Source organism: Lithobates pipiens, unplaced genomic scaffold, assembly GCF_037356315.1.
Source record: "Lithobates pipiens isolate NorthernLeopardFrog02 unplaced genomic scaffold, aLitPip1_a1.2 Scaffold_13, whole genome shotgun sequence".
NCBI lineage: Eukaryota > Metazoa > Chordata > Amphibia > Anura > Ranidae > Lithobates > Lithobates pipiens.
In genome coordinates, this window is record NW_027507718.1 from 288,959,962 (window position 1) to 288,986,539 (window position 26,578).

Here is a 26,578-nt window from a genome sequence, read left to right on the forward strand (position 1 = left end):
TTTGGCAGTAACCAAAAAGCGTATGTCAAGTGTCTTACCAAATTACTGTACCACATTCACCTGGAGCAATGGGGATTACTAGCATGCCTTCCATCCAATATGAGATCCCTGTTCCTGGATTCAAACCTCTCCAGTTTGTCTGTGAACTTGGGGGCTTGTCTGAGGATTTGCTAGACCTTGTGGGTGAATGCATTGCCATGCCAGAAGGGACTCAACATGGAAGTTGAGGGAGTGGAGAAACTAAAAACAACTTTACAGTTAGAGTGGGAGAAGACTTCACAGTCTGTTCTTTTTTCGCTAGGGAAGATAGGTGCTTTTGCCTCTAGTAGTGTCCTTGATGATAGTATCAAGAGCTGGTTTGAAGAAAATCCCCCAAAGGCCATGTGGATCAAACACTTCTTGAACAAACGTTTTGAAGTTCAGCACTTTGGCCAAAGTCAACTAAGGATAGGTTCTGACATGATGCACATCAGAGATTAAACTGGAAATTTCCATAAAACAGACACAGCTCAAATTCAACTCTACAGCCAGCTGCTCTACATATTTAATTTGCAAGGTATTGACCTCTTTTCGGTGGATCTCTTCATGAGTGTATTCACATTTTTTGAGCTGCAGAATTAAGAATTAAAAACACACAGGTTGCATGTTGGAGTGCTGCGGTGCAATTCATTCTTGAACTGCAAAAGTACATACACTTTTTCTGGTGTATTAGGCAGCCCATTAGCCCCAAAGTTAAAGAATTGTGACCAGTCATTCATGGTTTTGTAGGAAGTGAGCACAGAGCACCCACCTGCCCACCCCCAATGTTTAGAATTGGACATGTTGTCACGCAGCAGTTAAAGAACACATATACTCAGGGTAAGAGGCAAGGCCTCAAGCACTCAAGAAATCTAGACAGCAGTTGAGGGTGGAATGGCCAAAGTCACTATAGATGGACAGCAAGAACAGACCGTAGATCAAGAATCTACATGGCTCTTTGCAACAGGAGCAGCAGCAGGAAGATCCTTCTTAAGGCTGTATGGCAGGAAGGGGAGCATAGACTGCATGCACATGACACCTTACTCAGAGTATCCTGTCAGAGCTCATTCATACAGTGCTAACACATTCCATGATGTGGGCAGGAGATGATGTCATCTCTCTGCTTGCCTGCTTCACCCTCTACAGCATACCGGCTGGGCAATGTGGGCGGGCATGCTGGTAGTAGCAGGTGTTATCCTAGACTTAAGAGTTTTTTGTTTGCCAGTGTTTAAAACTTCTTTAGGTAGCAACATAACTCGGAGGGTAAATACTTCTTTTGTCACTTAATGGATGAGAAAGAAACTCCATTTTCCATTCTGCACCCACTGAGCCCTCAAGAAATAAGCACTAAGGACTGTAAGTTTTTAGGATATAGGGATCTAATATTTAAAAAAAATGCATTTTTGATGCTTTCCGGTGTTTTTTATGCATTTTATCATGTTCTAGTACAGTCCAGAGCAGGAAAAATTTTATACTTTTTTTCTGAAACTGGAATGCACTGGATCTGACTGCTCTGGTGTGAACCATGCCATTGGAAACCATACAACCCACTTTCCATGCATTTTTGATACAGAAAGAAAAATGCACTGGACGGCATGTGGTGTGAACTGGCCCTCAATCCTATACAGTCTTTCCAAGGGTTCAAATGTTCCCCCCCCCCCCATATTGCCCATCTTTAAACTCATTACACACCCCTCTGCACAGTCTGCCACCATATACTTTGTACCCCTCTGCTGTATATACTGATCATACCCCCTGCACTTTTAACGGGTTTGTTAACCCTTAAAAGACAAACACTGCTATGCCCTCTATTAGAGCTTGGCATAGCACACTGCATTAGTATTCATGGCACATAACCGGCCTGAAGAGAGGCGCTAAATCATTATTTACAATGTTAATTTTTTAGAAAAACGTAACGCAGTGTGCTATGCCAGGATATAATAGAGGGCTGGCAGTGAGCATTTACAAATGTTTAATTTTAATAATAGCAGTGGGGGGCTGGGGGCGGAGACAGAGACACAAAGACATGAGCTGACAGGCAGGAAGGAGGGGGTGAGGGGGAGAGAGAAGAGCAGAGGGGGCAGCTGCGTATGGCGCAGGGAGGGACTCTGACCTCGGAGGTCAGGGCATACAGGAAGTGGCGGCAGGTTACACAGCACAAGCACTGTGTACTGTGCTGTTTAATCTGCTTTAAGGGGCCAGGAAATCAATATTTTGTTTTTGGGTTGACAAACACTTTAACCTGAACATACTAGACATTGTCTTATCCTCTGAAAATTCTTTCCTGCAAATAATAGCAAATGTAACACTTGTTTCAATTCTCTTCTGCACATACTGACCCCCATCATACCCTTCTCATTTCTCTCATGCACAAACTGTTCCATGTTATACCCGCCGCACTCCTGTCCTGCAAATATTCCTACCATAATACACTGTGTGCTCCTCTTCTGTACATACTGCCTTCCCTCATATCCTCTGCACTCCAAGCCTGCCCTCGGAAGCTTTGCTTTCCTCTCCAAACTCCTGTCCTACATATTCTGCCTGCTGTCATACCCTCGGCACTTATATCCAGCACATTTGCCATAATGCTTCCTGAACTCCTCTCCTGCCCAGATTCCCCATCAAAGTCTTTACAATCCTCTCCTATACATACTGCCCACTTAAACACTTATTTTACAATATTTGTAATATGCTCAACTTTACCTCTTCTGGATCCGAGACACTTTTGCTAGATCATGTAAAATCACATACTAAAATGACACCAAGCACATAAAACATGGAAAAAAACAGATCTATATGTAAAAAAAGGTAAGGCTAAAGAAAGTGAATTTTGTAAGGTCCTTGGACACCTTATATTTGTACAGCCCAACTACGTAAAGGTGAATTTTTAAATACATATCTTTAAAAAGTAGAGTACAGACCTGCTTATCTCCTGTGTCGTGGAAAAACAAGTTCTTTCTCCTCATATGAGGATCAGAACCACTAGCTGGAGTAAGAACATTTGTGATCTGCTCCACCCTTGAAACAGCAGCATTCTGGCAGCCAGTTCTGTGCTTCAACAGACCATTCTGCTGTTCCTGGGCAAATTCTGTATCATCATTCTGGATCTCCTCTATTTTTTCAGGGTGTCTAAAGACACTTTGTGCGCAGAATTCAGTATTCTCTACACAGTTATTGTTTTGTGAATTTTCCGAACAAACATCTTGATATTTTAACCATTTGCTTGGGTGATTACTTGATGGCTCAGGAAAACTTTTAGGTGGTCCCAGTAACGTAGGACCAGTGCCTAAGGATTTGAAAAGATAACCTCCACCTTGACCTTTGTCATCTACAATGGTAGACTGTGTTTCCTTGAATCTGTATGAGTTAGTCTTTATTAAGGATCTGTATTGCTTCTGAATTTCAGGAACATCATATTCACCATCCATAGGATCTAAGATGGGACTAACAACAGTCTCTGATTGAATAATTCTTGGTACTTGCATCTGAAGCCTGGACCGTACTTTTGATAGGTTTTCAGAGTTCACAAAATCTTAGGCGGAGATAAAAAAAAAAAAAAAAAAGAAGGTAATTTTAGCTACTTTGTATTGCCTAATTTCTAACAGTATGTTATCAGCAGTTCAGCACCATAAGATAACATTTTGGAGTATCATTGTAAACTGTTCATACTTGGTAATCATTGAAAAATACAAATCAGTAAAGGACCAGCAGCCAACAAAAGAATGTGTAGGCAATCGTGGGCGTTCGTTTTGTGTGTTTCACTTCCCAGCTTACTGTTATTTGTCACATGACGCTCATAAAAATTGCAGAATCTAGATGAGTGTTTCTCAACCTTTTTTTGACAGAGCACCCTTTAAAATTATGCACAACCTTGAGGCACCCCATTCTAAAATGTAAAAAAAAAAACGTAACTAATAGCTTTACATAATGTAGCAACATCCACACACACGGGACGATTAATTCTTCCAAAGCAAACACACCTTTGCACGCTGCTACTGACTATTATTCCAGTGTTTCTCTTCACCCTCAGTTTCTCTCCATCACTCAGCTAATGTGACTCCAGTGCTGATGGAGAAGGGATGGGCTACCAAGGATGCTGTGCAGGTGCCCGATATCCTTCTTATCAATTGATGGTGCCATTGGTTGTTAGAACACCAGCACCTGGAAGGTTTTAATGGTGCACAATGAAAGCCTGTTGCATTGCGTTAAAGGCAGGCTTCATCCACCTGCTAGCTTGTGTAAAATTTTGGGCATTTTGCCAAAGCACCCCTGAAGAAACCTGAAGGCACCCTGGTTGAAAAAGACTGATCTAGAGAACTTTGACCTAATGTTTACGGATACCTTTACTTGTCGCTTATTTAAACAAAGCAAGCAAACAAGCAACCAACAGCTACCACGAATCAGTTTACTTGCCCCAGAAAAGACCTACATCTACCACAGAAATATCTAGGATAGTCATGTATATATGTTACTTTAGCATGTGGACTATTTTCTTACTTCGCTTAAGTAAAGCTGACCCATCCATTAACTGTGCTCCTGGGCTCTCCACAGAAACGCATTGCCTTGGTCTCAGAAAAAATTGATGCGTTAGGTTGTCCGACTTTTCTTGTGTTGGTGTTTTAACCTAAAATCATTTACAAGAAAACATAATATACAATGCACGCATAAACCAAGGTCTCATGTTCTGTGGCTGTACAGTCAATTAACCGATTTAAAAAAAAATATTCTACAAAAAAATTATCATGCTTCTGGTTTAGCAAGGAAAGAAGAAATACTAGAACAAAAGTTCCATGCATGAAGAGGAACTTTACCCATCTATGGCTGCTAACTTTTAAGAAATGCATACTTAAGAGCCCAAGAAATCAAGTGCGGTCTTCCACAAACTCAATTCTTCACAAGGCTTCTGATTTTCCATGCCGCCATCTTATATTCCAGTGCTAGCTGTCTCTTAGTGCTCACTCACAGCTCCCCCACCCCCTACTGTGCATGTACAAGATTATGGAATGCAGGGAGACTGGTTCTGCAGCCTCCTGGGATGTGTGACGCATATCCCAGGAGGTTGCAGGTGGCTTGGGCACCTAGGCAAAGAAAGAGGAATATAACTGATGCGATTGCTCACTGACCTCAGCGTCTATCCATTGTGAAAACTCCCAGTCACAGTCAGATCCTGGAGTTCCCACAATCCATTGTGGAAAGGAACATTGCACTGAGGAAACTGAGGGTAAAGAGCAATACTATATTAAAAAACAATAATCATTATCCATAAACAGAAAGCTTACCAGCAGATGTTTATTTTATTTATCATATCATTATTACATTTAAAGATCTGGAGGTAAAGAACAGCAGAACCCGTAATGTAGGTTACTACTCATTGCATTGAATGTGTTTAACAGTAACTGCTTTTTTGTATAAGACAAAAGAGAGCACCATAGACAGAGATATCTTTAATTTAAATCTGCAACCAAGTAATGATCTTTTCTGTTTTCCAATAGATAAATAAATAATTCCTAGAAAAAAATGGGGGAAAAAAAGAAAACGCTCACGACTGGGAAGGATAATTGCGGTTGCTTTTGTTTCAGGAGCATGGGTATATGAACAGTTGCCTCTTTAAATTGTTATTGAAAGAGACAAAAGATTCCCTGTTTTTATGGCTTGGATAGGACCATGCACAACCATTGAAGAATCTAATGAGTATATGCTGCCCATTTTGCAAGCCCAAGCAATAAAACACATCGCCTCAATCTGAACAATAGGCAGATTTAAACACACAAGTGAATGCAGCTTTGCAATTATTATATCATTAAATGTTGTCTTTTTTTTTTTTTTTTTGTTTAAGTGTTGTTAAGTACCCAAAGTTTACTTGATATCAGCCTCTTGCAGCAGAGGAGGAAGTTTCGCTTGTTTGAGCCCTCCACTGCCACATTTGCCACTTTTGTTTTGGGAGGAGGGGCGGGTACTCCCTTCCTTCCCCTGCAGTCTTCTGGAACACAACAAAGGTCCCAGAAGACTATGAGACCATTTACTAGGCGCAGCGCGACTTGCACATGCGCAATAAAAAACTGTGGCTTCACTTCCTGTTTCCCTTACTTCTGCTCTCAGCACCTGCACCCGAAGTCAATTGAAGAATCAGCTAGGGTAAGGACATCGCTGGATCCCTGGACAGGTAAATGTACTTATACTAGAAGTCAGCAGCTACAGTATTTATAACTGCTGACTTTTCATTTTTTTGGGGAGGGGAGCCTGGATCTCCTCTTTAATGACAAGTTCATATCTGATGAAATGACAGGTGTCATATATGATTGTAGCTCAAAGCAGCACCTATTTCACTTATGCCTGTCCCTTGTCCCCACAATGAAGCTTTGGAATAACCAGATGAATGCCTATACTCAAGAAATTCTTGTTTTAGGATCAGACACAATGAGGGGAATTTATCAAAACTGGAGCAGACAAAATCTGGAGCAGTTGTGCATGGAAACCTGATAGCTTCTACCTTTCATTTTCAAAGCTTAACAAAACAAGTTGAAGATAGAAGCCAATTGCTTGCCATGCACAACTGCTCCAGATTTTGATAAATCCCCCCCACTGTACTAACTTTACACAAAAGAAATGTTTAAAAAACTTAATTTGGTATCAACAACTCAGTTTGTATTAATTTTCAATACAACATTAAAAGTGGGTGTAAACCCTATATAGTATACCCAGTGAAGTGAACAGCCTCAGATGATACACAGAGATTAAACAAATCTCCCTATATAAGTTTTACATGTATATTTGCTGCTTTCAATTTTGTAGACTGTTTAGAATGTTCACATTGCTAGAATTTTCTCCTCTTGTTCCACCACTGGGAGTGGATTCTTGGCATACACTGTGAGACAGCTGATTGGAGGACAGGCACACACCCCCACTTCACATAGGAAGAGGAAGGAAGAAATGTGCATAGCTGTGCTGTGAATATACCAGCTCTCTGCTAATCTATTTCTATGCACCATCCTCGACACTAATTTTAAGCTAGTTTTATCTCGGTTGTCAGAGAGCTTGTCAGAAGGTATCATGCTGATAACAGAAGAACCGAGCAGCAGAAAGACACAGGATGTAGGGCTTTGGAGAGACACAAGTAAACACTACAGACAGAAAGGTCAAATTTCATGAATCGGGTTTACATCCACTTTTACAATTGGGTTTACAAATTATATACGGAGTGAGATAAATGTGTTTTCATATAAGGGTTAAAGTCATAGTTTTTAGCACACAGCAAATAACTAGAATCGCTGAGGTTGATTTACTAAAGCCAAAACTACTGCACTTTGCAAAGTGCAGTTGCACTCTATAAGTTCAGGTGCTCCAGACTTGGGTAAATGAGGTAAAGCTTCACTTTGCAAACAGTACCCAATCACATGCAAGGAAAAAAAATATAAATAACAGCATTTTTGCTTACACATGATTGCATGATGGAAATCAGCTGAGCTTCTGCTCATTTACTAAGCTATGGCGCAACTGCACTTTACAAAGTGCGCAGTATATTTTCCTTTAGTAAATCAACACCTTTATTTCATTCTCAGTGTACCGAATGGGAGTGTAGAACAAGGAAATAAATAGGTCCCAGTTATATTACCGTGTCTGTAATATAATAAAAATCAATGCAACTTTTTACAAAGCATACACAAAATATGTTTCTATGTACATAATTTCAGATGAATGGGGTAGAGGACTAAATTACTGGCCGATAAGATTTTCAAGGTATTTCAAGTTTTAAAAAAAGGAGTTGTCGCCACCTGGTGGTGAAAAAGTATTACCATCACCTACAAGGTACCAGCGACTCCAATATGTTCTTGACATTTACTTACAAGAATTGCTTTCAGGAGGTGTCATACTGTGCAACATAGTCTGGGAAGGCCCACTGTAATCAAAGCCATTCTCATCCAATGTAATGGGAGAATTCTGGAAATAAATATACTTTTACTGTAAGCTAGCAAAAATGTAACATTGGCAAAAGATATTAATTTGCAAAGATCACTCAGGCAGCAATATTGAAAAAAATAAATATATAAAAAAAAAACACGATTGTGTATAAAACATAATGCATGAAAAAAAAAAAAGTACTTATAAATGTGTCAAATTTCATGTGTCTCCAAACAATTCAACTCTATTAACCACTTCAGCTCCAGAAGGTTTTACCCCCTTCATGATCATATAATTTGTTTTTCATACAAATAGAGCTTTCCTTTGATGGTATTTGATCACCACTGGGTTTTTTATTTTATACGATATAAACAAAAAAACAATATGAAATAAAAAATGCAATATTTTTTACTTTCTGCAATAAAACATATCCAATTTAAAAAAAAAAATCGAATTTCTTCATAAAATTTTGGCCAAAAATGCATTCTGCTACATGTTTTTTATTAAAGAAAAATAAGTGTATATTGATTGATTTGGATTTACTTTGCATCAACTGCAGGATTTACACATTGAGGTTGATTTACTAAAACTGGAGTGCAGAATCTGGTGCAGCTCTGCAGAGAAACCAATCAGCTTCCAGGTTTTGTTGTCAAAGCTTAATTGAATAAGCTGAAGTAAGAAGCCGATTGGTTACCATGCAGAGCTGCACCAGATTTTGCACTCTCCAGTTTTAGTAAATCTACCCCATTGTCTGTATTTGGTCAGTTTGCACCTTAATAGATTTAATTTGTTTAGAGACACATGAAATTAGACACATTTATAAGTTAATTTAATTCTTTTTAACACAGCATGTTTACACACTATATTTATTACATATACTAAGGCCCCATTCACACTTCATTAGAATCGCAGGCAGAATAATGCAATTCTAGAAAACTAGATCTCCTCAGGGGTTAAACCTGAGGTGGGATCTGGATTTGCACTTACATTAAGAATGCCTCTTCCCAGAGCCTCCACTCTCTTTCTATCTTTTCCTCTTCTGGTGTCTTTCTTCAAATACCTAGATTATCATTTTTATTTTTTGTATTTAATGTTTTTCATGGTGTGTTTTAATTATGTATATGTGCATGCATGAGTGTGTGCATACATGTACTTATTATCACTATAAGGTGTGTGAGAAATAGTGGCATACATATGGATCACCCTATATGCAGTGTAGCTGATCCCCCCCCCTTTTTTGGATAATTGTCTGCAGTCAATTAAGACAATAAAGGGGTGGAGCCAGTGATCCTTAGAGCTACTATTTCAAAGTTTTATGTCTGTAATGTGGTTATGACTAAGGCCTTATAGGCTGAAACGTGTGAACCTTTCGTATTTGCGTTTGGTCACTGCGGCTTGTTAATAAATACAACCTTTTTTAAGAGCAATCACCGGAGTGCGGATCATCTTTTCTTAATAATGCAATCCTGCCTGCGATTCCAGAATTGCAACAAAACACGGGGCGCGTTTTCAGTGCCATTATTTCTTAAATGGCAACCGAAATGTGGTGCGATTTTTCAGCGACTGTCCTTCAACAAAACTTGCGAAAACTATGGCCAGAAAAAAAAAAGTGCACCACGTAATGCACCTGGCTCAGTGCCAAAAGTTGGTACACGAGCTTCTTGGCGCATCTTAGAGCGAAGAGAGGCCCATTCAAAATGAATGGTGCCTCTCCAAAAACTAAAAAAAAAAAAAAATCGCACAAAAAACCTGTGATGCTGCAGAGTCATTCAAGAGTGAATGGGGCCCAAGTGTGCTTGCAGCTTATTATTGTTCTTGATGTGAAAACATTTAAATTTATATATAAAAAAACTATGCTTAGGAGAATAAAATTAAACCTATTGTAAGCAAGATTCACACAAGACAACTCCATTACCTGCAATGACTGACTGAAAAAACAAGCTGATGGTGAAAGAACGTTACTGCTTGAATCAAAGGGTAGACTTCCATGTGGGCTTTTATCAGGAGAGCAGCTCCAATCTAGCACTGAGGCTTCAGGCCTAACCATGACTGCACTACATGCCGATCCTTTCACTTTGTGACCTTGAAACTCAACTGGATGATCTGCCTGATAAGGGTATATGACACAAACATGGGACAATATATGGTTGTAAGGTTCTATATACATTTTTGAAAGGTCTAAAAGGTCCACTCCACTCAAAACTGTTAACTGTTTTTGGTAGAAGCAGTATTGTTAAAGCACTAGATGGCTGCATACGTCTCTGTGGGACTTTATTATAAGATATATGTGCTTGAGTTCCTGGGTCTACACAAGGTCACAATCTCCTTGTTGGATGTTTTATGTTACTCGATTGAGAATGCAACAGGAATTACTGAAACATGCAAAAGGTAGGCCAGGAGCACCCAATTTTATAAAATAAACAGAAGCAGATATATGGCAGGGTGACCTCACTGTCATAGTACTCAAGATATATTTAAAAAAACAAATAACACAGGGACTGACACGCTCTCATGCCCCGTACACACAATCCAAAAATAGGACGACAGATTGTCCGACTTTTTTTGCTTCCTAGTCTCAAGTAGAAATTAAATAGGTTACTAAAGTCACGAAAATTCTCGTGCGGCAGAAAAAAAAAATGTGTCATGTCATGTGTTGTTGTGTATTTGTATTGTACTTTTGGAGGACAACTGTACTGACTAAACGTCAATCATGAGATTTGGTATCGTACGAGAAAAAATTTTCATGCTTGTCCAATCGAATAATATCAGATGAACTGTCATGATCGGCTTTGGAAAGCTCTGTACTAACGATCCGATTATCGTACAAACGCTGTATTTTCCGTTTGATTTTTGGATCGTGTGTACGGGCCATTTGATTCCACATATAACAATGCAGAGTTCCACCCAAAAATGGAACTTCTGCTTTAAGTGTTGGTGACCCCCTGACATGCTACATTTGGCATGTCACTTTTTTTGGGGGGGGGGGGGTCAGGTACCCCGTCTTCATAAGCACCCAGCTCTCACTTCCTCCCCTGGCGTCACGCTGTGCCGGAGGGAAGATCACTTCTCCCCCTTCCCTTCCTGCAATCTTCTGGGACATGTCACAGGTCCCAGAAGATTGCCCGGCCATTCCCAGCGCAGTGCGTGCCCGACTGTGAAGCCACAGCTGGACGCCCACAGTTAGAATGCCAGCGCCACAGAGAGGAGGGGGAGAGGAGCAGGACTTCGTGCCCAGACTGTTGGACAGGCAAGTGTCCGATTATCAAAAGTCAGCAGCTACACTTTTTGTAGCTGCTGACTTTTAAATGGAATGGGTGGAACGCCGCTTTAAAAATAATTTTTGCGTTGCATGACACTTTAACCACTTGATCTATGGAATCAGTGGAAAAGAAGTATTCCTGCGCAACGTCAGGGAAATAGAGGGAGATAGGGTACTGCTGCACACACTGAATGGGAAATAATGAGTAAGAAAGGTAGTGGTGCGCTGTACACAAAAAGGATATATCTATTGATAAAAGCAGTATATAAAATTCGCAATGGGGGGATATCCAGTAAACAATACAGGTCTGGGTATGTCTATGTGACTAGTTTAAACAGCAACACTCATTTCTACTAATAGTCCACAACATAAATACATAAAATAGTGAAAATTCATATACAATCCAAAGTGCAACGTGTTGCGATCCTGTAGTCACATAAAAGTGCAAATATTCCAATGTGCCGCTGTGGCTGATAAAACAATAATGTTCGTTGCTATTAGTGTAAAATCTACAACATGAAACCGTGAAACAATAAAAAAAAGAAAAAACACAATATAACATTCAAAAGTGCAGTGTGTAGTGATCCTAAAATCGCATAAAGTGCAAGTGTTCAGCTGTGGTGCACATAGGCAAACCTTCAAACATAAATGATAATTAAGTGACAAAAAATATAAGTGTATCAGACACAAAGTCCGTTTTCAGTGCAAAGTGCTGCGATTATTCTCAAAATCGCATAGGGTGTGACTTCTTCAACAAGATATACGATGTGGAGCTGTTGCAATGGGAAGGGCAGTGGTGCTGGTGGAAGGGGATATGGCCTTGGTGGTCCCGTATATACCAGTAATGGATGTCCCCTTACCTTACCGCTGTAAGGTAACAGCGTATATATAGAGAGCTTTTTGGGATCCTTTTAGCGGAGTTTTCCCTTTAATGTGGGGTGCCCAGGTCCTGACCAATGATATGGTCCCTTTAAGGGGGTTTCATCTGTGGTATTGCAGTCAGGGTTCCTCAGTGGTATGGCCTTACCGCTGTAAGGTAACAGCGTATATATAGAGAGCTTTTTGGGATCCTTTTAGCGGAGTTTTCCCTTTAATGTGGGGTGCCCAGGTCCTGACCAATGATATGGTCCCTTTAAGGGGGTTTCCTCTGTGGTATTGCAGTCAGGGTTCCTCAGTGGTATGGCATATACATGGGTTTAAGCAGAGATGGAGGAAGAATACTCCATAGTGTAAAGTGCTTCAACAGGTTTATTGTTATTAAAACAGTTTAAAAATACTCACAAACAAACAGTCTGTACAAGCAGTGTATAAACGAGCTGCGGGCTCGGTCTACGTCACTTCCTGGTTGCTGTGTCCCGCACGTGTTCGTCACGGGTCACGTGACTTCATCAGGGGATAAACACACTTCCTACTGTTGTGTTTATCCCCTGATGAAGTCACGTGACCCGTGACGAACACGTGCGGGACACAGCAACCAGGAAGTGACGTAGACCGAGCCCGCAGCTCGTTTATACACTGCTTGTACAGACTGTTTGTTTGTGAGTATTTTTAAACTGTTTTAATAACAATAAACCTGTTGAAGCATTTTACACTATGGAGTATTCTTCCTCCATCTCTGCTTAAACCCATGTATATGCCATACCACTGAGGAACCCTGACTGCAATACCACAGAGGAAACCCCCTTAAAGGGACCATATCATTGGTCAGGACCTGGGCACCCCACATTAAAGGGAAAACTCCGCTAAAAGGATCCCAAAAAGCTCTCTATATATACGCTGTTACCTTACAGCGGTAAGGCCATACCACTGAGGAACCCTGACTGCAATACCACAGAGGAAACCCCCTTAAAGGGACCATATCATTGGTCAGGACCTGGGCACCCCACATTAAAAGGGAAAACTCCGCTAAAAGGATCCCAAAAAGCTCTCTATATATACGCTGTTACCTTACAGCGGTAAGGTAAGGGGACATCCATTACTGGTATATACGGGACCACCAAGGCCATATCCCCTTCCACCAGCACCACTGCCCTTCCCATTGCAACAGCTCCACATCGTATATCTTGTTGAAGAAGTCACACCCTATGCGATTTTGAGAATAATCGCAGCACTTTGCACTCAAAACGGACTTTGTGTCTGATACACTTATATTTTTTGTCACTTAATTATCATTTATGTTTGAAGGTTTGCCTATGTGCACCACAGCTGAACACTTGCACTTTATGCGATTTTAGGATCGCTACACACTGCACTTTTGAATGTTATATTGTGTTTTTTCTTTTTTTTATTGTTTCACGGTTTCATGTTGTAGATTTTACACTAATAGCAATGAACATTATTGTTTTATCAGCCACAGCGGCACATTGGAATATTTGCACTTTTATGCGACTACAGGATCGCAACACGTTGCACTTTGGATTGTATATGAATTTTCACTATTTTATGTATTTATGTTGTGGACTATTAGTAGAAATGAGTGTTGCTGTTTAAACTAGTCACATAGACATACCCAGACCTGTATTGTTTACTGGATATCCCCCCATTGCGAATTTTATATACTGCTTTTATCAATAGATATATCCTTTTTGTGTACAGCGCACCACTACCTTTCTTACTCATTGATCTATGGAATGTATTATCCCCTTCATGACCAAGGCATTTTTTTTCTATTCAACACTGTGCTACTATAACTGGCAATTGCTCAGTCATGCAACACTATACACAAAATAAATGTATATCATTTTTTTCACACATATTAAGCTTTTATTTGATGATATTTGGTCACCACTGAGTGTTTTTTATGTTTTATTATATAAATTTAAAAATATATATTTTCTACTTACTGTTATAAAACATGTTAAATAAAATCGAATTTCTTCAAAAATTTAGGGCAAAATGTATTTGACTACATGTTGCACATGCTGGCAGTGATCGGGGCTTTTTTGGGGACACTAGTATAGTTCTGACTAGGATACTGATCCATGCAAACACTAAACTAGTAATGGCGGTGGGTGACTGTGATAGTGTGGTGGCCAATCAAATTTCTTCATAAATTTAGCCCAAAATGTATTCTGCTACATGTCGCAAGTGCTGGCAGTGATCGGGCTGATCCTGAAAACACTGCATTTTTGGGGACACTAGTACAGTTATGACCAGGATACAGATCCATACAGACACTACACTAGTAATGGCGGTGATCAGCAAATTATAGGGCGACTGTAATAGTGTGCCGGAAAATCTGGAGCTAACACTGACTGGAAGGGATACTAACTGACAATGACACTGTTAGTGACACCAATACAGTGATCATACTAAACACTGTACTAATGACACTGGCTGGGTGATAGGAGTGATCAGTAGGGCAATCAAGGGGTTAACTTGGTACCTAAAAGTGTATATAAAATGTATGTGTGCTGCTTTTACTTACAGATCTGGCTGGGTCTCTCCTTGCTTTCAGTTCTGAACAGTAGCTCATAGCAGGGAGAAATCCAGCCAGAGCCTGTGCTTACAGTACAGAGATCTGTGTGTTTTGTAAATGGTCACAGTCGATCAGCAGGTAAACAGCCAAAATGATTGGCTGTAACCTGCTGACAAACTCAAGCTGTGTCCATTCACAGCACAGATGAGCAAGGGGCACAGACCTCTAAGCCAGGAAGTTCACCGTGATGTACAGGTACGTTGGATTCCCGGGGGCTGCCCCCCCCCAGCACTAAATGTCATGAAAGAACTGGGAAAGAATGTATTTCGTATATTCAAAATATTCTACCATTGTGCAAATTTAGGAGATCTTTTGGGATAAAAAAGCAGTTCAATTAAGTATGTAAATATTTAATATTAACGTAAAAAAAAAAAAAAAAAACACAACTGAAACACATGCTAACAAAGTATAATTATTATATTCCTATGGTTTAAAACTCAAGCTTCACCTGTTTCTGCCTCTGGTGCTTGGTTAAGGTCTCCTATTTCCCTCCCCACTGTACTGTATGCTTCTGAATTTCCAACTGATATTTTGGGGCTGGACAGTGGTGGTCTGGATCAGCTGATGACTTTATCTCCCCACTAGACTTCCTAGCACCTAGCTCTTCCCTCCAAGCCACAGAATGTGGCAACTGGAGGTTTAATGTTTGTGCTATTATTCCATAAAGTAAATATGCCAACCAATATAAAGTCAGATTTCCTTCACTTAATTCAGTTGGCTAAAACCTAAATAAAACTTAAATGAAACTATTGTAGTTCTGTTGGATCTCATTAGCTCCCCAGACTGCCCTGATCAACTTTTTTCTGAAGAGAAATTAAATTCCAGTTGCACTGGATTTCTATTGTCCCTGCACTTCTGACCCAACATAACAAATGCGGGTAGTTAAAAAACAAATGATCCAGCAAGGTGACAAGACTGCCTCATAATGGCTGAAGCAGGTGAAAGTATCTGGTAAGATTAATCAATAAAGAGCCTGTGAGATGAAGGAAATTCAACCATCCGTTGTCTACCCAAACGTAAAACATCTGTTTTGGATGGACTGACCCTTTCCTTCATATAGAAATATACTTCAAATAGGCATTTACCATGGCTGAGGTCGTTAGGATAGTTTGCTCCTTCTGACATACCGTCAGTATCTACAAACAGAAAATAGGTAGTGTCATTGTATGGGGAAAGAGCAGCTTACCATCATCTCAAAGAACCCAATATGCCATAATAGACCTCAAAATCCGAATTTAATAATGAATAGCAACAATGTGTTTGTTTTTAAATATCAAAGTTGCTGATTAAATGATTATAGCATTCATCAATAAAGGAAACTTTAATAAGCAATCCACTGCAAACTCTAATTCATTAGATATTGGCAGCTTGAAACATATGCAAGTTTACAAACTATTGTATAATATATATTTTAGCACCATTTATATACTGTTTTTGGCACACATTAAATTGTAAGTTCACCTTTACCTGTAAGGTAAATTTACACCCCCTCATCCTTTCCCCTGCTGCCTTCTGGGAGACACACACAGGTCCCAGAAGACAGCGGGACCATTCAGAAAGTGCAGCGTGACTCGCACATGCGCAGTAGGAAAAAGGCTGTGAAGCTGCAAGGCTTCACTTCCTGTTTCCCATATTAAGGATACTGATAATATGCTGCAGCATTCTCCTCTAGTCAAGTAGGAAAGTGCTAAAGCCAAGCAAGCCCATAGACTTCTATGCACTCAGCTGAGAATCCTGGGAGTTGTAGTTTGATATGGCACCCATATAATGGGGCCAATTCACTCATTACACTACAGATCCCAGTAAGCACTGTGCAGTAGGAGGCGTGAGAGATGATTTTGGTTAAACTGCCTGGGAAAGCTCTTCTTGGCGCTGAGGGATTTAGAGAGAGTAATTCCATCTGAATATTTGCCTACTAGCTGGAGACCACGTCAGTGAAGACTAAATCCGGAGACTGGGAGTAAAGGACACCCTGGGGCTTCGCAGCACCACCCATATCACAATACCTGCACCACTGTTGGTGATTTCCTGTGCTATTGTATGTTTGTACAATTAACTTGGTGTGTTAGAAAGACCAAGGATAAAGCAAAGAACAGAGGACATGTCCTATCAGTGGCTACTACAGGAGTAGCGCTACAATAATAATAAATACCTGTAATTATAATAATTTGAAAGAACGAAAAAATTTAGTTTTTTTTACCAGTGGTGGGGAGGTTGACTGAGGGAAGCATAATGTCTGTGCATCATCATCTTCATGCACTGGTGAAAAGGTTGACAACACTGGTACAGTGAAAAATGGAACTGGTACATCTTCACAAGTTGGTAGCTTCATTGCCAAGTCATTTGTCCTGTGAAGAACTTAAGGTGTACAATATAAGTCTTACTTCAACAGAAACATAAAATCGTCACTGTAACATCTTTAAGGGCACAAATGGTCAAAATTTTAAAATTCCCAACAGTGTCACAATAGAAAATACATTCAATGCTCATTAGTGTAAAAAATAAAACACTTACATACAACTTCTGACTGGTGAAATACTAAGATTACAAAGACTTGCACTTTATGACTTAAATGTGGTAGTAAAGTCTGCTTTGTGATTTTTACCTACAGGTAAGCTTATATGAAAGATTACCTGTAGGTAACATGAATATTGCCTAAAACGTGCACCATTTAGGGCAGCCTTTCTCAAGCTTTTCAACACGGAGGAACCCTTGAAATAGTTCTCCGGTCTCTGGGAACCCCTGCTAAAAATCTGAAATCTACAACTCATGATACATAAGTGTGATGGTCAGTGGGATGAATGGTCCTTACACTTGTGGTCATTGGGAAGAATTACCTTCTTACAGATAGCTAAAAAGATCAATGGTGTCAGTGGGAACTTATCTGAGAGGCAGACATTGCCCAATGCTGAAGGAACCCCTAGCAACCCTTGGAGGAACCCTAGGGTTTCACAGAACCCTGGTTGAGAATCACTGGTTTAGGGGGTATACTGTATGCTCTTTTGGCAGCCAGTGACATCACCGGTGAATGCACTATGAAGGAATGGCATGCCTGTGCTGTTCCTTCAGAGCGCTGTGCCATGGCCGTACTCCCGTGCACATGCTTCATTCTAAGGTAAGTATTTCATATTGTGGCTACTATGCGATGCATACTAGCACATTATGCCATTGCCTTGCAATTTATTTTTTTTAATGATTGGTGATCTCTCTATATTATCATTACTTGCAAAGGCTTGGGATTAACCCTGTGTTGTACTGTCAACACTGAACATTTTTTCATCTCCAGGAGACACTTTCCAATCAATCTCTGGAAGATTCTAAACAATATGGTTATTTGCTCAGCTTCCTGATAGGGCCTCAGGCCCTTATCCTTTCTTAACTAGGAGATTTATGATCGGGCAATATCTACATCAGATAAGTAATAAGGGATACTGTATAGATTATAAACTACACATGGAAGCCTGGCAGGAGAGTCTTTAAATGATTTTAAATGTGTTGTATGCATTATGTCCACTTATACATTGACATATACAGTATATTTTTGCAATGAAGAAAATCATGTTGATATTTACTTCCATTTGTGGGGCTTGTTTAAGTGTTTGGATGAATTCAAAGTTGAAGATTTAGCCAATTACACAAACACTAATTTATGAGCCAGTTTACTGAAATGTTTAAATGCCCATTCTAATTTTGTCCTACAGGTAAGCTTCTAATAAATCATACCTGTATGTACTGTGAAAATCTCCTAATCGTGTGCCGTGTAAGAGATATTCACATTAGATCGAGCTGATGATGTAACTGCATATTGGCAGCGTGCCATGAATTCAGAGAGGCCTGTGTCAAAATAGTGTTTCCTGGGGGCGTGGCCAGCAGCCGAGGAGTATGGCCGCAGAGTAAGAGAGCTCCGTCCACCGCCAGCACACCGGAGCTTATTTTGACGGACCTGGGGAGTCAAACTCAGCGGTTTTTACAGAACGGAGGTCGGGCAGGCAAGCGGAACATGTCCCGCCGGAGAAAAGAGGCAAAACGCCTCAGCCGAATGACAGACTTCTATCGGCAGCCCCGCACTTCACATTCCCAAGATGGCGCCGGTAAGCAAAGTGACGAGAGGGAAGGCGGCCATGTGAGTAGCAAACTACCTGCAGCTTATCATGACACAGCGCAGTCTGACACACTGCAGCGAGACAAGCTTACCTCTCAGTCAGCCTCATCTACATCTAGCCCTATCAAAGCTAAGCAACCCCATATGCAGAGAGATGAAGAGGAGGGTGCGTGTAATGCATCTCTAAATTACACGAGAGCTACAGGAATCCATACTTGAATTCCCTACCAAGAACCAGCCGGTTATAGACACTACTTTGAAAGATATGCTGGTATCACTACGGAGTACCCTGCATGCAGACATTCTATCCCTCACTAACCATTTCAAAGAGGAAGTTAGAGCTGTGGATAATAGGGTCACCCACATAGAGCGCAAAATGAGTGAGTTTGCGGGCACTATTAACGAGGTGATAGATGCACACAATGAGAAGGAAGATGAACTGTTCAGTTTGAAAGAGAAAATGGCCGACCTCGAGGACCGATCGAGACGCAACAACATTAAGATAAGAGGTATCCCAGAATCAGTGAAACCTACTGACCTGCTCTCTTTCTTTCAAGCAATTCTCCAGGAAGCCTTACCAGAGGCATCGCTATCAGACCTCGCCATAGATAGAATTCACAGGCTTCCGAAGCCTAGACACATCCCAGCTCACTTACCAAGGGATACGATCGCCAGAATCCATTTTTTTCAAACGAAAGAAAAGTTCCTCTTTTGTATCCGCAATCCGGACACCATACCTCTATCCGCACAAGCCTTATCTTTTTTTCCAGATCTGTCGGCTTATACGATGCAAAGACGTCGATCCTTAGCGACAATTACGAAGCCCTTGCGAAACCATGGAATCCCGTACAAGTGGGCATATCTGGCTCGGCTACTAATTTCCAAGGATGGATCTACCATAGCTATCAAATCAGTCGAAGAAGGCATTCGACTCCTCAGAGACTGGCAAATCTTGGACAAAGCAGAGAATTCGCCGTCCGGGTCTTCATCTCCTCGCGCAGAGTCCCCTGCCTGGCCAAGACAATTACAGGACTGACCTCCCAGGTATTTCTTTTCATTTATGCTAATTCCTAGAGCTCCGGTGCTCGGTGGATTTTCATGTGGTTCTCTTTTGCCCTCCGTTGTATAAAGGGTTTTTTTCCCTACTTATTCGCTACTATTTTTCTTTTTCTTGCTATTTTTTCTTTTTTCGGTTTTGTGTATTCTTAAGACTACACTTAGACCAGACTAGACGGCCCGCTACCTTGCAGTTGGACATATTTTATTTCTCCAAGTATCGGCAAGCGGACGTTTTGATTTTGATTTTTCTGTACCAATACTTGGGAATAACTGTTTCACACGGATCTATAGTCTACGTGCCTACACTTTCTCTTCATTGTTCTTATTCGATTTTTCTTTTTTTACTTTTGTTTTTTAATTTTTTTTGGGGTCCACCGCAACTGTAAGTCGGTTTGGACTTTCTTATACTGGGGCAGGTGCCGCTCCGAGATCCTGCTCATTTAACACTCTTTACGTTCTTAAGATGGGATTTAAGATCTCGACATTTAATGTTAGAGGCCTCAACAGCCCTCACAAAAGAAACTTATTATGGAAAGAAGCCATGAAACTGCAGAGCGATGTTCTCTGCCTTCAAGAAACGCATTTTTTAGACTCAAAACATCCGCAACTCCAGAACAAACATTTTCCAACTGTATTTTTAGCCAACGCTCAGAAGAAACACAGGGGAGTAGCCATATTGATCCGAGATAAGTTGCAATTCAAATGCTTGCAGACTGAACTAGATCCTGCTGGTAGATATATTATTCTTATAGGGGAAATAGAAAATGTGGTGTATACCATTGTTAATCTATATGTACCTAATTCCAAACAACTGTCTTTCTTACATAGATTGGGCAAGAAAGTGTTATCGGTGCGCGGGGGTCATCTTGTACTTTGTGGCGATTTCAATACGATACCGAATCAGGTCTTGGATGTGTCCTCTAAACCTCGCAAAATAGTGTTTCCTGTGCACATGCACGGGAGTGATGTTTTTGCAGCTTGGCTATTTAAATGAAGAGAGGAAACCCGGAAGGAAGACCTAGCAAAGATGGAAGCAGGGGTAACAGCTCAGCACTGGAGAGCTGTCTCAAAGGTAAGTCTTTGAAAGCACATTGTAAAATAATGCAAGAGGCCCTTAAAAATAAAAAATAAAAGTTGGTATTAACTACTGCATAACCGCTTGCGGACCAGCCGCCGCAGTTTTACTGCGGCAGGCTGGCTCCGCTGCGTGAAATCACCTTATTGTACGTGATCTTATGAGGCTTGGGTAGTAGAAGCGCGTGCCCGCCGCAAGCTCCGTGAGTCTGACCGCGGGTTCGCAGACTCAATGTCACCCCCTAGGACACACTTAACCCCTGCAGCTCCCCCTCCTGGTTAACCCCTTCACTTCCAGTCACATTTACACAGTAATCAGTAAATTTTTAGTTGCACTGTATGTGAATGGTCCCAAAATAGCGCCAAAAGTGTCCGATGTGTCCACCATAATGTCGCAGTCATGACAAAAATTGATGATCGCCGCCCATTACTAGTAAAAATAATAATAGAAAAAAATTACTAATAAAAATGCCACAAAACAATCCCCTATTTTGTAGACGCAATAACTTTTGCGCAAATCAATCAATAAATGCTTATTGCTATTTTTTTTTAACCAAAAATATGTAGAATACATATTGGCCTAAACTGAGGAAAAATAACTTTTTTTATATATTTTTGGGGGATATTTATTATAGCAAAAAGTAAAACATAATGCATTTTTTTCAAAACTGTTGCTCTTTTTTTGTTTGTAGCGCAAAAAATAAAAACCGCGGAGGTGATCGAATACCAACAAAAGAAAGCTCAATTTGCGGGGGGGAAAAAAAGACGTCAATTTTGTTTGGGAGCCACGTCGCACGACCGGGCAATTGTCAGTTAAAGTGACGCAGTGCCGAATAGCAAAAAGTGCTCTGGTCTTTGGCCAGCCAAATGCTCCAGGGCTGAAATGGTTAAAGACACCCGAAAAAAAACAAAAAACTCTTTTCTCTTGCACAGCTGGCATCAGACTTCGAGTTGTTTAGGATTTCTAATTCCACAGTCAGGTTCCATCTGGTAGCCCCTAAGTCACGATTGTGTCCTGTAGTGACAAAGAGGCCAGTGGATGGAACCACAGTGGGGGAGCAGACATCGGACAATCTCAAAAGTGTCTCGCATGTCTGTGTCCTATAACAAGATAGGGGTCAGCAAATTGAACCAGAGAACTTAGTCAGGCTAGAATCACTATTGACATCGTTTTAAAGTAACTTGTTTTTAAGAACTAAAAGGTAAAACGTTGTTTTAATTTTTGAGTATAGAAGAGTTAAAACCCCTGTCATATTTTTGCCCTCTCATTGAGGAGATTTCCCTTTACTTCCTGCTCCATAGCTAAAACAGGAGGTGAGAGGAAATCCCTACAAAGTGAGAGTCCTCATTGCATGATTTCCCCACTATACCTGCTCTGGTGACAACCAGAAATGTGTGATTTTCTTTTGCTTTCAGAGAGGATAAATAGAACAAGAAAGTGAATCTCCCTAATGAAGGCACAGATGGCAGTAAAACTTGACAGGTTTCTCTACTTTATCTAAAGCTAAAAAAATAAAGTTTTGCCTTTAGTTATACTCTAAATGATCGCTTCTTGGTCTTTTGGCTAAGATCAAGTGTAGCATCTGTTCTTATCAGTTACCAAGAGGTGGTGCTTGCTTCGGCCCCTGTGCTACGACGAGGTGGACCAGGGGTGGTGGTGGCTATGCAAAACCTGCTGGTGTAAAGGTCACCTGGAGCAGTTCGTAGCCGAAAGTGAAGCCTTCTGATGGGGGATGGAGAACCACTGGGTCCGGCTGAAGGGTCGGGTCCCTGGCCTTCTGGCCTAGATTTGTGTGGTTTCTGCCCCTTTCAGTTTTTCGGTTGGGAAAGCCTGCCCCTTTTTGGTGTTATTGAGGGGAATTGGCCGGTACCGCTGAATATAATTAGGTGGGAGCACTGGGACTTATGGGGAGATTTTGCCAATTTAGTCTCCCTATATGGCTGGGGCGGGGCTGCATCGGTCTGGGCTATTGGTCAGGGAAAAGCCTGTGGTGAATGTGCCCCTGAAGTGGCAGTTCAGGGGTGCCAAAATCTCACAAGTGTTAAGGGGCACTTCGAGTTTGTCACCAAGGTCACTTCACCATACACACTTTTTTCACACCTGCCTCTAGAGCCGAGCCTTTTGGCTAGGACCAGAGGAATTTTTTGTTTCTGGCCGGAAGGCCATTGTATTACACTCTCTCCCACTTCCTTTTCCCCCCACTTTCTATTTATTTACCCTAGTGTTTGTGTTTGGTGTATACACGTTTGTCACTGTGCAGTGAGTAGGGTGTGGGTCCTCGGGTCAACCCTGAAAGTCTTGGGGGGGTGACATTGGCTTGATTCGCCCTCTCTCATGGGGTCTCCCTTCGGGTGGGTCTGTTTTGGCAGATCCTCCAGAGAAAGGGGGTCCATCTGGTTTTGGCCAGATGGAACCATGTGATGTACCTCAGTCCCCATCTGGAGCCTAACGCCTCGGGGGATCAGGGTAAGGTCCTTCCCTAGTGGAGGACAGTGTAACACCCATTGCACGTTTTGTGTCTCACGCTTTATGTGTGTGCACTTTTTTTGGCATCGGATGGAGTTTTTGGGTGTGTTTCACACACCACTGGCTTTAAAAAAAGAAAAAGAGACCTTATAAAATTTCAAGGACAACAAGCTGATACATTAATATTTCGATCATTGTCCAAATAAAAAAGAAAACCTTCACATCTATTCTATGTTCACTACTTTAGTTATTGTGAAAAGATTTTCCCTGTTGCACTAAAGCGTTTTTTCCCCAAATATCCTTTATCACTCTCTATTTGCCACCAAAAGAATTGCTTTTTTTCCCTCTGTGATTTCAGCACTGGCAGTTTTCCACCATTTTATATTAATGTACAATAGGAGATTGATATTGGTTGAACTGGATGGACTTAACTACGAGATATTCCATCTTATAGATATGTACAGAGCATTAAAAAAGTATTGATAGTCCTTGAAATTTTCCACATTTTGTCATGTTACAACCAAAACAACAAATGTATTTTATTGGGATTTTATGTGACAGGCCAACACAAAGTGGCACATAACTGTAGAGTGGAAGGAAAATTATACATTTTTTACAAATAAATATCTGAAAAATTGGATTTTTATAACAGCTTACCTGTAAAATCCCTTTCTTAGAGTACATTACAGGACACAGGGCCATAGTATTAACTATATGGGTTAAAGCCACATTCAGGTGCTGGCCACTAGCATAACCAATACAGGAAGTACACTCCTTATACCACTCCTCCTACCAGGAGTACCTCAGTTTTTGTAGCAAAGCAATATATCTAAACCTCAAAAAGAGGGATGGGACCTCTCTGTCCTGTGATGTACTCCAAGAAAAGGATTTTACAGGTAAGCTGTTATAAAAATCCTATTTTCTTTATCGTACATCACGAGACACAGAGCCACAGTATTAACTATATGTGACGTCCCATAGCAATGCTATTTGAGGGGAGGGAGACACAACCTGTAGGGCACCCCCAGACTTGAGGCCCTATACTGCTGCCTGCAGTACACTGTGCCCAAAGGGAATATACTCATGCCTTCTTACATCCATCTAAAAAAAACTTGGTGAATGTATGTATTGAAGACCAAGTTGCGGCCTTACATCTGAGCCATGGAGGCCTGGTGACATAATGCCCAAAAAGCACTAACCACCCTGGAAGAGTGTGTTTTGACTTGAAAAGGTGGAGTCTTGCCCCTTAAATCATAAGTTTGAATTATAACTTGCCGAATTCACTTAGCGACAGTATATTTCAACGCTGCCTGTCCTTTCTTAGAACCCTCTGGCAGTACAAACAAGACATCAGTCTTCCGGATCTGAGCAGTCGTCTTTAAATAGACCTTGACTGCTCTCACCACATCAAGACAATATAGTGACTTCTCTTCCCTGGAATATGGTTTTGGAAAAAATGATGGCAGGACAATATCTTGGTTCAGGTGAAAACCTGAGACCACTTTTGGCAGAAAACCTGGACGAGGGCGCAGCACCACTCTGTCCTCGTGAATAATCATGTATGGCTCTTTACAAGAAAGAGCAGCAAATTCTAAAATCCTCCTTGCTGAGGATATAGCAACCAAGAACTAAGGGAATATGTTGTATTGGTTCAAATGGCTGTTTTTGTAACACTGACAAAACTACCGTATATACTCGAGTATAAGCCGAGATTTTCAGCCTCTTTTTTGAGGCTGAAAGTGCCCCCCTCGGCTTATACTCGAGTCATCGCTGTCTGCCTGCTCGATCAGCGTGTCGAGCAGACAGACAGCGGCCATTCTATTCTAATTCAAAAGCCGCGCCTCCGGCTCCGCCTTCGCCTGTGATAGGCGGAACACTGAATTTCCCAGCAGCCTGTGTTCCGCCTATCACGGACATCCGCTCATCCTCGTACTACGGACGAGGATGAAAGGATGGCCGTGATAGGCGGAACACAGACTGCTGGGAAATTGTGTTCCGCCTATCACAGACAGGGAGGCGCGGCATTTGAACAGGAAAATGGGCGCCAACGAAGAGCGGTGATCCTGGGACGGGACCGGACGGAGGCTCGGCTCGGCTCGGGACGGGACGGGACCGGACGGAGTCTCGGGACGGGACGGGACCGGACCGGACGGAGGCTCGGCTCGGGACGGGACGGGACCGGACGGAGGCTGGGGACACAGGTAGGCTGGACACACAAGGCCACACACACACACACACACACACACACACACACACACACAGGGATGGATGGATGGATGGATGGACGGACACACACACAGGGATGGATGGATGGATGGACACACACACACACACAGGGATGGATGGATGGATGGACACACACACACACAGGGATGGATGGATGGATGGACACACACACAGGGATGGACAGGCATATCTCACCCTCGGCTTATACACGAGTCAATAGGTTTCCCAGTTTTTTGGGGGTAAATTGGGGGCCTCGGCTTATACTCGGGTCGGCCTATACTCGAGTATATACGGTAAGTTCAAATCCCAAGGGTTCAAAGGTGATCTAACTGGTGGATTAACCTGCATCACCCCTTGCGTAAAACCCCAGATCAAAACAATGTGAAGCAAGTGGTCTTTGAAACAAGACAGATAAAGCCGAGACTTGGCCCTTAATAGTACTCATGGCCAACTTCATCTCTACCTCTAATTGTAGAAAGGCAAGAATTCTGCTTATGATATACCGCCGAAGGTGCCAACCCTTGGACTCACACCAGGAAAAATAAGCCCTCCAGACTCTAATATATAGTTCTGGAGGCTGGCTTCGTTTGCATTAATCAAGGTAGAGATAACTGACCCGGAAAGCCCATGTTTTTTCAGAAAGCGGGTTTCAATAGCAAAGCCGCTAAATTTAGAGTTCGTAAAGTGGGATGGAATATCAGCCCTTGTGAGAGTAGGTCTAGCCGTAGTGAAAGGGACCATGGATCCTCCACCACCATCTTTCCGATTTCTGCATACCAGGACCTTCTGGGCCATGCTGGGGCTACCAGAATTATCAGCTTTCTTTCCAGCTTGATCCTGCAAAGAAGTTGTGGCAGAAACTGAATGGAGGGAATGCATAAGTCAGTGAGAACTGATCCCACAGGGTCACCAACGCATCTGTTCCATATGCAAGTGGATCCCTTGTTCTGGACACAAAGTTGACTAACTTCATGTTGAATCTGGATGACAGAAGAG

General features: G+C 41.5%; 1 protein-coding gene and 1 pseudogene across 3 annotated transcripts in view; one reads left to right on the forward strand and one right to left on the reverse strand.

The window, feature by feature from the left end:
* ZGRF1 (zinc finger GRF-type containing 1) overlaps nt 1–26,578 on the reverse strand; it is a 213,515-nt gene that overhangs the window by 141,582 nt on the left and 45,355 nt on the right. For 2 of the 3 annotated variants that reach the window (XM_077476747.1, XM_077476748.1), the window contains exons 8-13: nt 16,855–17,012; nt 15,740–15,790; nt 7,863–7,956; nt 5,142–5,233; nt 4,516–4,642; nt 2,940–3,550 (exon numbers count right to left, since the gene is read on the reverse strand). In XM_077476747.1, the coding sequence (XP_077332873.1) occupies nt 2,940–3,550; nt 4,516–4,642; nt 5,142–5,233; nt 7,863–7,956; nt 15,740–15,790; nt 16,855–17,012 (1,133 nt within the window). The remainder of the gene's footprint in view (nt 1–2,939; nt 3,551–4,515; nt 4,643–5,141; nt 5,234–7,862; nt 7,957–15,739; nt 15,791–16,854; nt 17,013–26,578) is intronic. The other variant, XM_077476750.1, reaches the window with a different exon arrangement.
* On the forward strand, nt 22,434–22,613 carry LOC143979985 (U2 spliceosomal RNA; annotated as a pseudogene).